Here is a 12281-nt window from a genome sequence, read left to right as displayed (position 1 = left end):
TAATCAAGCAAGAACAATTACCCAATTCCCTAATCTTCCACTGCTGAAACAACTAGGCGCTGAGGGGTAAAACCTCGCCCCTAACCACGGATCACGGCTACGATCTATGTAGCCGGGGTCCTCCTACCCTATCCCTCGACGCCCTTGACAGGAACGAGGAAAAATATAGGAATATAAAATGAATGAATGTGCAAAATAGAGGATGAAAAAAACACAGGAATGCGAACACATGAACCAGATGATGGATGAATAAAGTAAAACTCATATTCTAATAATGTGAGGACATAATGATATAGTAATTAAGAGTTTGAAATAATGTACAGACTTTTCCCTCGTTTCACCCCCATTCTTAAACGGGCCTAAAGTGTTTGAAATTCCCAATCTCAACAGAGAGAAGAAGTTGATTCTGCCATTCACTCTCTCAGGATTCCTCATCAGCCGGTGGTGGTTTGTCAAAAATAACCATCACATTCACCTCATCAACCACAGTACCCTCCTTCTCAATGAACACGTCTCCAGTTATATCCATAGCAGCAAGACCTCCATCTACTCTGGTGCTCAGCACGGTGATCTCCTCCTTGTGGTGATTATTTGGCAGTGCATTGACTTGTGCTTGCGTTGTTACGGTGACACTACACTTGGATCCTGGTGGGACAATGCCCAGCGTGACCTTGCCTTTGTCATGAAGGCAATGTAATCGTTCGTATCGTTGGTCAGCTCAATTGAGTGTGATATCTGCGGGTCAAGTTTAAAGGGGAAGTGTATTTCCAGCGGCTCAATCCCAAGCATGTCCTCCAGGCAAGGGATTTCCTGTGATGGAGAAATTAAAGATGCATTAGCTTTACCAGAGACTATCAAAGCTTTAGATCCCTTGAGCTTCAGGGAGCACATAGGGCATACCTGGAATTGACCACCCTTACTATCTATTGTGTTGAGCTCATCCATTACGTATACTATGTCAGGTCTGGCTGTCGGGTTAATTTGGATGCATCTTGTCACTTGTTGATAACCCAAGGGTGTATGCTTTGATGATTTAATCCACCTGTGCCTCCATCTTCTAAGTACCTGCATTTACACAAAACCACTCAAATTGGCACCAAAATATTTAATGCAAATGACATGTACATTGTTATCGGCTTAATAATACAACTAAAGAGACGTTGTTGGCTATAGTAACACAGGTTTGGAATATGTCAAAAGTATCCTAATTCCTGTATCTGAGAATTGCACTGTTTCCAGTAAACAAGCTATAATGTTCATGTGAAATTCCTATGTGATCCTTGTATGAAATGATGCCCAATCAATTTAAGAATTTTAAGTTGTTTTGGAAATAAAAAGAACTACAGAAAAAATGACTCACAACAAGTAGACAATTATATACGAAAGCGAAGTATCAAACAGTAACGTTTTATTGTTTTTTTGTATTGGAATTATCCCTAATGAAACGTAAGTGCTTTTCCATTCTAGATTGATCTTACTAGTGAAATAACCAGCTCAACTACTTTCATTCAAGGTTTTTTGTATTAGCATCATGACCAAAAGAGGACATATCCATGCAACGATGACATAACCACAACTCTTACTTTGGTAAGATCAGGCCCCTTTTTACTTCCTGTCACCATCTCTGTAACCATTACTCCCAAACTATATATATCTGACTTGCTGGACCATTTGCCTTCGAGAATGTATTCTGGAGCACAATATCCTCTGCATGATAAGAACACACATATCAACACGCTATGACATAAAGACCTTGTAAGAAGACAAGTGTCAGAAACAACAATGTATTATTAGTAGCTTACGGTGACATAAGACGCGATGTGGTCGCTGCTTGTGAATTATTGTCAAGTCTCGATAGACCAAAATCTGTAATTTTGGGCACCATGAGATCATCTAGCAGTATATTCGCAGGTTTGAGATCCATGTGGACGATATCCTTCTCCTTGTGAAGATAGAGCAAACCTTTGCAGATCCCCACAATAATTTCATAACGAGTATGCCATTCAAGTCCCCTCAGTTCATCTTAAGAAGTATATGAAGAATCAAGAGTATTTTAGAAGCTGCAAATAAATAATAACGTGCCCAGTGTATGTGCAAGTGAGCATTGAACAAAATGTTGGCCTTTTTTATCTGTAGACTGTCCATGATTATTCATCAAATGCAATTTAAAAGTTAGGATTACAGTAGTGAAGATGCATGGTGCGATCAAGAAAGTAACCATATCATATGAAAATGCAGTTGTGCGCTTTGGTCACTGGACTGTATGTAAGCAAATGAATAGAAGAATATTGATAGCGTTTACTTGAGTATTTACAAATTTATTTTAAAATTCAGGAAGTGGCCATGATTAGGGATTTGACTCTTGATCAGATTATTTCTCTGTTGTGCTCTTTAATTTAGTTTTCACTGTTGATGATCTTAGTTTAATTTTTTGTTTGGCATATTTTTGCTTGCAAGCACTGTGTTAGATTGCTGATTATTGGATCAGCTGTCTTATAATGTGAATTGGAGAGCTACTGATATCATGTAAAAAGAAGTCATACCTGTGAGATGGCTCTCAAGGTTTCCGTTGCTTATGTACTCAAAACAGAGCAACCTTTCCCGTATATCAGCCATAATTGTTCTTCCTTCAAATATTAACACGCGTTCTTCCGTAAAAGAACAATAACCCAGAAATCGTACTATATTTTTGTGCCTAACCGTGATCAAACTTTGAACCTCCCGATGGAACATCTTGTCTTTAATTGTTCGGCTGTTGAAAAGCCTTTTCACAGCAACAATTCCATTTCGAAGCATGCCCTGTTGATAATATCCTTAATTATGAGAAAGACCATGATCATTATGTCAAGTAATGCTATGAAAAGAGCAAACATGAAGGTGTGGTGCCATAAAAATTGCAGTTACCTTGTAAACCTCTCCACATCCACCAACACCAATTTTTCTCTGCTTAGAGAAATTTTCTGTGATGCTCTGTAGAAGTGACAAATCTAGATGGCTTGGTTCCTCGCTTCCAGCTACTACACGCTCGAGTATGTTGAGATCCATAGTCTGTACCGATGCAGGGTACGTAACGGTGCGTTTTTTTTTTGTTTATGAAATACGAGTTCAGTGTTGTTGACAATGTAAAAAAAAGTTTTGGAACAGATGCCATAAGCAAAAAAAAAAAAGCACTATGATACAAAAACAGCTAACTTTCAATATGCTACACTTTCCAAACAGATGGACTACGAGGTTCTAATGAAATACGAATTTATATTTCATCTCCATTAAGGGGGTGTTTGGGACTACTTCAACAACAACAACAACAACAAAGCCTTTAAGTCCCAAACAAGTTGGGGTAGGCTAGAGTTGAAACCCAGCAGAAACAATCAAGGTTCAGGCACGTGAATAGCTGTCTTCCAAGCACTCCTATCTAAGGCTAAGTCTTTGGGTATATTCCATCCTTTCAAGTCTCCTTTTATTGCCTGTACCCAAGTCAACTTCGGTCTTCCTCTGCCTCTCTTCACGTTACTATCCTGGCTTATGATTCCACTACGCACCGGTACCTCTGGAGGTCTCCGTTGGACATGTCCAAACCATCTCAACCGGTGTTGGACAAGCTTTTCTTCAGTTGGTGCTACCCCTAATCTATCACGTATAGCATCGTTCCGAACTCGATCCCTTCTTGTATGACCGCAAATCCAACGCAACATACGCATTTCCGCGACACTTATCTGTTGAATATGTCGTCTTTTCGTAGGCCAACATTCTACACCATACAACATAGCAGGTCTAATCGTCGTCCTATAAAACTTGCCTTTTAGCTTCTGTGGTACCCTTTTGTCACATAGGACACCAGATGCTTGCCGCCACTTCATCCACCCTGCTTTGATTCTATGGCTAACATCTTCATCAATATCCCCGTCTCTCTGTAGCATTGATCCTAAATATCGAAAGGTATCCTTCCTAGGCACTACTTGACCTTCCAAACTAATATCTTCCTTCTCCCAAATAGTAGTGCCGAAGTCACATCTCATATACTCAGTTTTAGTTCTACTGAGTCTAAAACCTTTGGACTCCAAAGTCTCCCACCAAAACTCCAGTTTCTGATTCACTCCTGTTCGGCTTTCATCAACTAGCACTACATCGTCTGCGAACAGTATACACCAAGGGATGTCCCCTTGTATGTCCCTTGTAACCTCATCCATCACTAAGGCAAACAAATGAGGGCTCAAAGCTGACCCTTGATGTAGTCCTATCCTAATAGGAAAGTCATCCGTGTCTCCATCACTTGTTCAACTCTAGTCACAACATTGTTGTACATGTCCTTAATGAGCCCGACGTACTTTGTTGGGACTTTATGTTTGTCCAAAGCCCACCACATAACATTCCTTGGTATTTTATCATAAGCCTTCTCCAAGTCAATAAAAACCATGTGTAGGTCCTTCTTCTCCCTATACCGCTCCATAACTTGTCTTATTAAGAAAATGGCTTCCATGGTTGACCTTCCGGGCATGAAACCAAATTGGTTCATAGAGACCCGCGTTATTGCTCTCAAGCGATGCTCGATAACTCTCTCCCATAGCATCATAGTATGGCTCATCAACTTAATTCCCCGGTAATTAGTACAACTTTGAATATCCCCTTTATTCTTGTAGATCGGTACCAATATACTTCTCCACTCATCAGGCATCTTGTTCGATCGAAAAATATGGTTGAACAGCTTGGTTAGCCATATTATAGCTATGTCCCCAAGGCATCTCCACACCTCGATTGGGATACCATCCGGTCCCATCGCCTTACCACCTTTCATCCTTTTCAACGCCTCTCTAACCACAGATTCTTGGATTCTCCGCACAAAGCGCCTATTGGTGTCATCAAAAGAGTCATCCAACTGAAAGGTTGTGTCTGTATTCTCACCATTGAACAATTTGTCAAAATACACTTGCCATCGATGTCGGATCTCATCCTCCTTCACCAAGAGATGCTCACTTCCATCCTTAATGCACTTAACTTGGTTGAAGTCCCTTGTCTTTCTCTCACAAACCCTAGCCATCCTATAAATGTCCTTCTCTCCTTCCTTCGTACTCAAACGTTGGTAAAGATCCTCGTACGCTCTACCCTTTGCCACACTTACAGCTCGCTTTGCAGTCTTCTTTGCCACCTTGTACTTCTCTATGTTGTCCACACTCCTGTCATGGTACAAGCGTCTATAGCACTCTTTCTTCTCCTTAATAGCCCTTTGGACTTCCTCGTTCCACCACCAGGTATCTTTAGCCTTGCCTCCACTTCCTTTGGTTACTCCACACACCTCTGAGGCCACCTTCCGAATGTTGGTTGTCATCTTCTCCCACATGTTGTTTATGTCCTCTTCTTCCTTCCAAGAGCCCTCTTTGATAACTCTTTCCCTGAATACCTCTGACGTCTCCCCTTTCAGTTTCCACCACTTTGTTCTTTCAATCTTAGCTTGTTTATCCCTACGGGCACGCACCTGAAAACAAAAGTCTGCCACCAAAAGCTTATGTTGAGAAACAACACACTCCCCTGGTATCACCTTGCAACCCAAGCATGCTCGTTTGTCCTTTCTTCTTGTGAGGACAAAGTCAATCTGGCTAGAGTGTTGTCCGCTACTGAAGGTCACTAGATGAGATTCTCTCTTTCTAAAGAAAGTGTTGGCTATCATCAGGTCAAAAGCTACCGCGAAGTCCAGAACGTCCTCCCCCTCCTGATTCCTACTACCATACCCAAAACCTCCATGAACTGCCTCGAAACCTGCGCTTGTAGTACCTACATGCCCATTAAGATCTCCTCCTATAAAAAGCTTCTCACTACTGGGTACACCTCTAATCAGGCCACCTAAGTCTTCCCAGAACTATCTCTTAACACACTCGTCGAGGCCTACTTGGGGGGCATACGCACTAATTACGTTCAAGACCATATCACCAATGACAAGCTTGACTAAGATAATCCTATCTCCGTGCCTTCTCACTCCCACCACACTATTCTTGAGGCTCTTATCAATCAAAACTCCTACTCCATTTCTATTTGCAACTATCCCTGTGTACCAAAGCTTGAAACCTGTATTGTCCACCTCCTTCGCCTTCTGACCCTTCCATTTAGTCTCTTGAACGCATAATATATTTACACGCCTCCTAGTCGCGGTATCAACTAATTCTCTTAACTTACCTGTAAGCGACCCTACATTCCAACTGCCTAAACAGATCCTAGTTGGTTCAACTAGCTTCCTTACCCTTCGCACCCGTTCACTCCACGTTTTTTTAGCTCCACTCCACGTTTTTTAGCCAAATAGGTTTAGCTCCACGCACTCAGTTCAAGGAAAAAATATGAAGTTGTGAGAGCACCTTAATGCAGGGTGCTCCACAAACTCCAGGTTTTTATGGAGCTGCTCCACAGTGGAGTTTGTGGAGTAGAGTTCGTGGAGCAGTCCCAAACACGCCCTAAATATTCACATTACCAGCAAACCATATTGGAGGTCATTAGTAAAAGGTTGTGTTTACCACATTTATTGCGTAGAAAAACTTAAAAATTTTATTACAATCCCTCAAACGGTATTCTTCAACACCATCTTCTCCCAAATCTATCCACTACCATTTCTGGTCCACTCCATTCCCCTCCTCCCATATCCAAGAGGAGTGAGGGGACATGGATGCAGCGACAAACGCACGTGTATATATAGAGGTATACCCATGTTGGACTATGTTCAATGATGGCACTAATACTATATGTGTCACTCATGTTGTGCCAATATGGATAGTGAGTATTGGTGCCAAAACATAGGCTCGTGCTCACATTATCAAACCGCACATCGGCTACCTGGCAAGCATGCATGAGCCTTTGATAATATACAAGTTGGACTAGCACCTCAGGCCAAAGTGGTTTACTGTTATGTAGTAGTAGATCATTTTTATAAGAACATTATAGCTCTCGATGAGGTCACGAACTTTATATTGCCATTTTCTGACATTATCTAGATGGCCAAATCTTATTTACTTTAATTTGACAACAACAATTTATAAGGTACAATTCTTTTCCTGCTGACTCACTCATCATAATTTGTAGTACTCATAAACGATATGAAAAGGGATAAAGATGTTAACAACATGATGAAATGATAATACTTGTAGTGCTTATGTACTAAAAAATGTTAACTGTTATGACATATGAAATTCACTAATATAAGCTTCCCGGCTTTCATGTGGACCAACTCAATCCAAAGTTGAAAGATTTGTGTAATAATAATACAAAAATATACGGTGAAAAGAGTAGGAATGCAATGCTTAAGTTTTCATGTAGAGATTGCAATATATGTTGATGTCTAAGAGTACGTATTATATGGTGAAACGATAATGTATGCAATGCTTAAGTTTTCATCTGAGGTTATAGAAAATAAGAGCTAGTTTACATGTTTGTAACAAGGTATTAAAAATTAAGTTCAGAAATATTACATGAAACAGACAGAACAAATATTTAATGAAAATTGTGTCTCTCAAATGCTCCCTCCATTTCAAATTATAAGATGTTTTGGCTTTTTAGATACATTAACTTTACTATATATATAGACATAGTGTATATCTAAATGTATACGAAAAAGTCTGTATTTAGAAAAGCCCAAATGTCTTATAATTTAGCATGAAGGGAGTAATATATAAGCTTATAATTAGTAAATAACTTTTTTTTGCACGACCTGCGACTAGCTATATATAGCACAAAGTGTTGTCAACTAACACTTTTTTATCTGTCAACATAATATTTTGAGGCAATGCATGTTTAGGGAGCCATCATAGGCAGTTTTAGAGAGACGTAGGTCAAACAGTAAGGTATGAAGCTTTAATTTAGAGCCATGTGCAATTATTATTGTTACTGATATTCTGACCCATTCACCTGGGCACACTGACCTGTTCATCAGGTTTAAACTCGTCCACAGATTCCTTTTCATCAGGTTCGGTAAACTGATCCGTACTTTCCGTTTCATCGAGCATCTTGATTATATGCCCTGCATCTGGTCTCTTCTTACGGTCAAGGTTGCAGCAACTTATGGCAATCTCAGCACATACTCGTATTTGTTCCAAGCGCGTGTCTTCTAGTGATGTTCCCAATCTGTCAGCCCAGCTTTCGAGTACCTATAAAATGGCAATGATTAACTGCTTTTAATGAAACTGAAGATATCTTTTCATATGGAAAATTAAATAGTCATGTGATACCACATAAAAGGCAAATATATAGATGCTAGAATGCAAATCGTGCATGTCATTCAAGTATCTAACTAACAACATAGATTCTTCAAAAATGAAGGTAATAAGGAGGAAAATTTCTCGTGATAATAGACTATCATCATTATTTCTTATAGAGTTATGGTACATGTTTTAATGCGTTTTCACCTTTCGCAGCTAAACTTTATTTTCAGTACTTGATTTTTCACCTAGAGTTACACACATGTTCAAACATGCCATAATTATCCATATATAGAACCTTCATCTGGTATAGTCACGTATTTTAGTTGTTCTACATTCTCTACTACGCAATATTCCTTCTGCCCTGTCAGTATCTCCATGATTAGAACACCAAGGCTGTATATGTCCGCCTTCAATGTGACCTCTCCCTTATCTAAGACTTCAGGTGCCGTATATCCCCTGCATGAAAATTTGTACTATGTGCTTAATTTATCGATACAGACGCAACATGATTATTACCCAACTAGGAAAAAACCATCTTGAGAATCAAGCTTACTTACCACGTCCCCTTTTCTACATCCACGATAAGCTTGCTTTGCTTTTCCTCAATGCACTTGGAGCAACAAAAATCAAGAATTTTTGGCACTTTTTTTTCATCCAGGCATATATGGGCAGGTTTAAGATCTAAGTGAATAATAAGGTTTTGGTGTAGATAAGATAAGCCCTCACAAATTCCTTTGATTATTTTGTAGCGTTTTTTCCAGCCAAATCCATGAGAGGCATCTGTAATGGGCGAGAATAAACAAACTAGAAAAGCTAAACCTCCATAAACAGAATTTGATTATTAACAGATGGTGCTCTAATTCTCCCATATACTTGATATACAAAGTAATTGCCAGTATATATGTTTGCGCGGTGCATGGTTCTGACTGTTTCAACAGAGGAAATAAAAATAGAAATGAACATTACGTGTCACACGATCCTCGTACCAGTGATATACGCAGCAAGGTTCCCTCCTCTCAGATATTCAATGCAGAGCAACCTTTCAGGCTTTTCTGCCAACATCATTTTTCCCTCGTACTCCACCATCTCCGACGGTGTTTCAGCACAATATCCCAGTAATCGGACTATATTCTTGTGCTTCAACCCCATGTGACAACTGAGCTCATTTTCGAATCTTTGATCACCATCTTGCAGTCGAAGATACATCTTCACAGCGACTGTTCCATTTCGAAGCACACCCTGCCATCACAGCAGCCTTTTAGGCCAACAATAACCCAAACAGAGTGTATTCGGTATTGGTACATAGTACTGTACCTTGTAAACCGCAGCAAACGCACCCCTTCCAATTTCCCAAGCACCATTGAAATTATTTGTGATGGCTCTTAGAAGTGATAGTGGCAGTGCACATGGCTTTGCACTTTCATCATGTAGCAAGCGCTCCAAGACATCGTGCATGCTAGCTTCATAATCCATTTTGTACGTACTCATCATGTATAAATGTGACCTTCAAACACGAACCACAAGGAATATAATTTTCATGTAATAATCAAGAAAGATAAAAAATTACGGAGCTGATCTAATTACGGGACGTTGGGTAGAGCAGTATATGACCAATACTGTAAAAAATAGGTACGTCCTTTCGCTAAAAAAAAGGTACGTCCTAACACTTGGATCCATGGTACAGCCACACACGAGACTAAAAAGCAATATCGAACGACTCTTGGTCGTCTCGCTGCTATAAAACTCAAGAGTTGGTCAAAACAATTAAAACATGGAAGATGATAACAGTTGCTCTTTAATGGCAGTGGGCATTTCCTGATGGTTTCAGTCTTGTTTTACTAACTTTCTACGTCGGTGATGCAAACTAAAGGAATAACGAAGAAGAAAAAATAAACTCTGTGAAGAGAATAGATTTACTTCCTCGTAAATATAGATTTAGCGATACCAAACTCTTGGTCCCACTTGTCCCATCTCAGGGCAAACTATATAAGTATAGAGATTACATAATCTTGCGAAGAAGCAAAAGGGATAAATAGGCAATCCCAATATCAAGAACTGCAGTTGAAACCAAAAGAAACAACATCTAAGCACTCCTAAGTAAACAATCTGCTCCAGCTCTGTTTTATCATGTACAAAAATGATGCGAAATCGCAAGAACTGTATGCTTATCCTGACTATAATGAACAATTAGTATCCTGCTACAGTCGCTTGTTTGGATCCAATGCAAGAGAGTGACTTACCGGCAATATAAGACAAAGGTTCGGTCAACTCCCCGGTGGAACTGGACAGTGGACACAGCTGAACTGTGAAGAGTGTTAATCAGAAATGATGATGAGAAAAGAAGAAGAAGAAGAAGACAGCAAATGAGTCCAGACTACAGAAGAGTTGAGAGGAGTCAACGGGACGAGGAGATTAGGTTATAGAAAGGCGAGATAAATTTCTCCGCACCTCAGCAAATTCAGGGAGGACGAAGAGGAAGCAACACAATCAACAAAGGACTATACTGCAAGTCTGAATCTGCTCACAGTGTAGATTCAGAACCTTGACGATCCAGGTTCACAGTGGAGACTAATTTCAACGGACATTTGCCTTTTGGGAATATTCACAGAATCGGGGAATAGAAACTTAGAAAGTAGAAACCACAAAGGACTATACTGCAACTGCAAGTCTGAATCTGCTCAAGTACACAACGTGTACCACTGATGCACCAAAGCAAAGAACAAGAGTTCGGGGAAAAATCAATATCCGCTCGAGTTCAGTAGGAAAATCGTTACAACAGGAGAAAACAGAAAAATTACACTGGACACGGCGCGCGCACAGCTGCTAGAGCCTGAACAAACTGGTTAGGAAGACATGGATTGGAACTGGACAGTGTGGTAAGCAAGAAGGTGGGCTCTAAAGTGTCAAGTGTCACCTGCTTACTGAACATGTGCGCGCATGTGTCAAGTGTCACCTGCTTAAATTATTTCTTAATGTCTGGGTTTATAATATAGAGGCTTTTACTTGTGTGCCATTAAAAAAGTTTGAAATTATGCACAAGCCATTAATAAAGTTGAGCTCCCACGAGTGCCATCGTTCTAAACTTCTTTGCTCTCTCAGCCATTCCGTCTGCTTTTCTATTTAACGGTGTCAAACAGACAGGTGAAATGACCATTTTACCCTACAGTGGGGTCCATTTGTCAGCCACCCAAACTTTCTCTTTCTCTCTCTCTTGCGCCTCCATTCCGCGCTCCCCGTGCTCCTGCTCGTCGTCGCGGCGCTTGCAGTGCGGGCGGGGGCCGACGACCTCGCGAGCGACGCGCGGGCGCTCCTGGCGTTCCGTGACGACATGGGGCAGCGCCTGGCGTGGAACGCCTCGGACGCCGCGGGCGCGTGCTGCGGCTCCCCGGGGCGACGCTCTCGGGGGCGGTCCCCGCGGGGACGTTAGGGAACTTGACGGCTAGGCACCACGGGTAGCAAGCAGTCCAGCCAGGCACCTGCGCCTGCACGTTGCTCCCAAATTGCATCAATTGCCGAGGACGGACATCTCGGCAAAGCCAGCAGGAGCAGCAAGCAAGCAAGCGCAGGATGCGAGCCGGCGGCTACGCGGTGCAGCAGGCGCTGGCCGCGGAGGTGGCGGCCGTGGTGCGGCAGGCTGTGGCCCTGGCACGGCGGCACGGCCATGCTCAGGTGACCCCGCTCCACGTCGCCAGCGCCATGCTCTCGGCGCGGGCCTCCGCGCCGCCTGCCTCTGCTCCCACTCCCACCCGCTGCAGTGCAAGGCGCTCGAGCTCTGCTTCAACGTCGCTCTCAATCGCCTCCCCACAGCCGGCCCCGCAGCCGCCGTCATGTTCCACCCCCACCCCCTACACCTTGGCGGGCACGAGAAGCAGCACACGCCCGTGCTGTCCAACGCGCTCGTCGCCGCGTTCAAGCGCGCGCAGGCACACTAGCGTCGTGGCGCCGTGGAAGGAGGGCAGGCACAGGGACAACCGCCGTAGCCGGTGCTCGCCGCCAAGGTCGACATCGAGCAGCTCATCATCTCCATCCTCGATGACCCCAGCGTCAGCCGCATCATGCGCGAGGCTACTTCTCCAGCTCCCAGGTCAAGGCCAACGTCGAGAAGGC

General features: G+C 42.3%; 2 protein-coding genes and 1 long non-coding RNA gene across 4 annotated transcripts; all 3 read right to left on the bottom strand.

Moving 5' to 3' along the window:
* Window positions 1–250: 250 nt before the first annotated feature.
* Window positions 251–8638, bottom strand: LOC136531917 (cysteine-rich receptor-like protein kinase 44). The gene is made up of 8 exons (XM_066524577.1): window positions 8507–8638; window positions 7896–8120; window positions 2905–3048; window positions 2544–2799; window positions 1803–2022; window positions 1584–1707; window positions 901–1065; window positions 251–810 (listed from the first exon to the last, which is right to left on the bottom strand). Exons 1-8 carry the CDS (start codon window positions 8549–8551, stop codon window positions 622–624), a joined length of 1368 nt encoding a protein of 455 aa, XP_066380674.1. The 5' UTR covers window positions 8552–8638; the 3' UTR covers window positions 251–621.
* On the bottom strand, window positions 3225–5813 carry LOC136531916 (uncharacterized). The gene is made up of 2 exons (XM_066524576.1): window positions 4860–5813; window positions 3225–3234 (listed from the first exon to the last, which is right to left on the bottom strand). The coding sequence occupies exons 1-2, from the start codon at window positions 5660–5662 to the stop codon at window positions 3225–3227; spliced, it is 813 nt and encodes a 270-aa protein (XP_066380673.1). The 5' UTR covers window positions 5663–5813.
* Window positions 8639–8736: 98 nt separating the features above from the next.
* On the bottom strand, window positions 8737–11076 carry LOC136531918 (uncharacterized). 2 transcript variants are annotated; one of them, XR_010778125.1, is made up of 6 exons: window positions 10973–11076; window positions 10623–10873; window positions 10415–10477; window positions 9489–9678; window positions 9161–9413; window positions 8737–8954 (listed from the first exon to the last, which is right to left on the bottom strand). It is a non-coding gene; the product is annotated as an uncharacterized lncRNA (long non-coding RNA). The 2 variants fall into 2 exon arrangements; XR_010778124.1 differs by lacking the exons at window positions 10623–10873; window positions 10973–11076 and having other exon boundaries at window positions 10415–10604.
* Between the last annotated feature and the right edge of the window lie 1205 nt (window positions 11077–12281).

The sequence above is a fragment of the Miscanthus floridulus genome, unplaced genomic scaffold (assembly GCF_019320115.1).
Source record: "Miscanthus floridulus cultivar M001 unplaced genomic scaffold, ASM1932011v1 fs_475_3_4, whole genome shotgun sequence".
Taxonomy (NCBI): Eukaryota; Viridiplantae; Streptophyta; class Magnoliopsida; order Poales; family Poaceae; genus Miscanthus; species Miscanthus floridulus.
The sequence above is the reverse complement of the archived record's forward strand: the minus strand, read 5'-3'. Positions and strand labels throughout refer to the sequence as shown.

Excerpts from the sequence above, each read along its gene's own strand:
- LOC136531917 (XM_066524577.1), bottom strand. The coding sequence starts at position 8,551 with ATGGAGATACTGACAGGGCAGAAGGAATATTGCGTAGTAGAGAAT. Across the intron at positions 2,800-2,904 it reads GATGTGGAGAGGTTTACAAG|GGCATGCTTCGAAATGGAAT; the intron begins GTAACTGCAATT and ends TATTATCAACAG. Across the intron at positions 2,023-2,543 it reads CCTTGAGAGCCATCTCACAG|ATGAACTGAGGGGACTTGAA; the intron begins GTATGACTTCTT and ends ATACTTCTTAAG.
- LOC136531916 (XM_066524576.1), bottom strand. The coding sequence starts at position 5,662 with ATGATAGCCAACACTTTCTTTAGAAAGAGAGAATCTCATCTAGTGACC.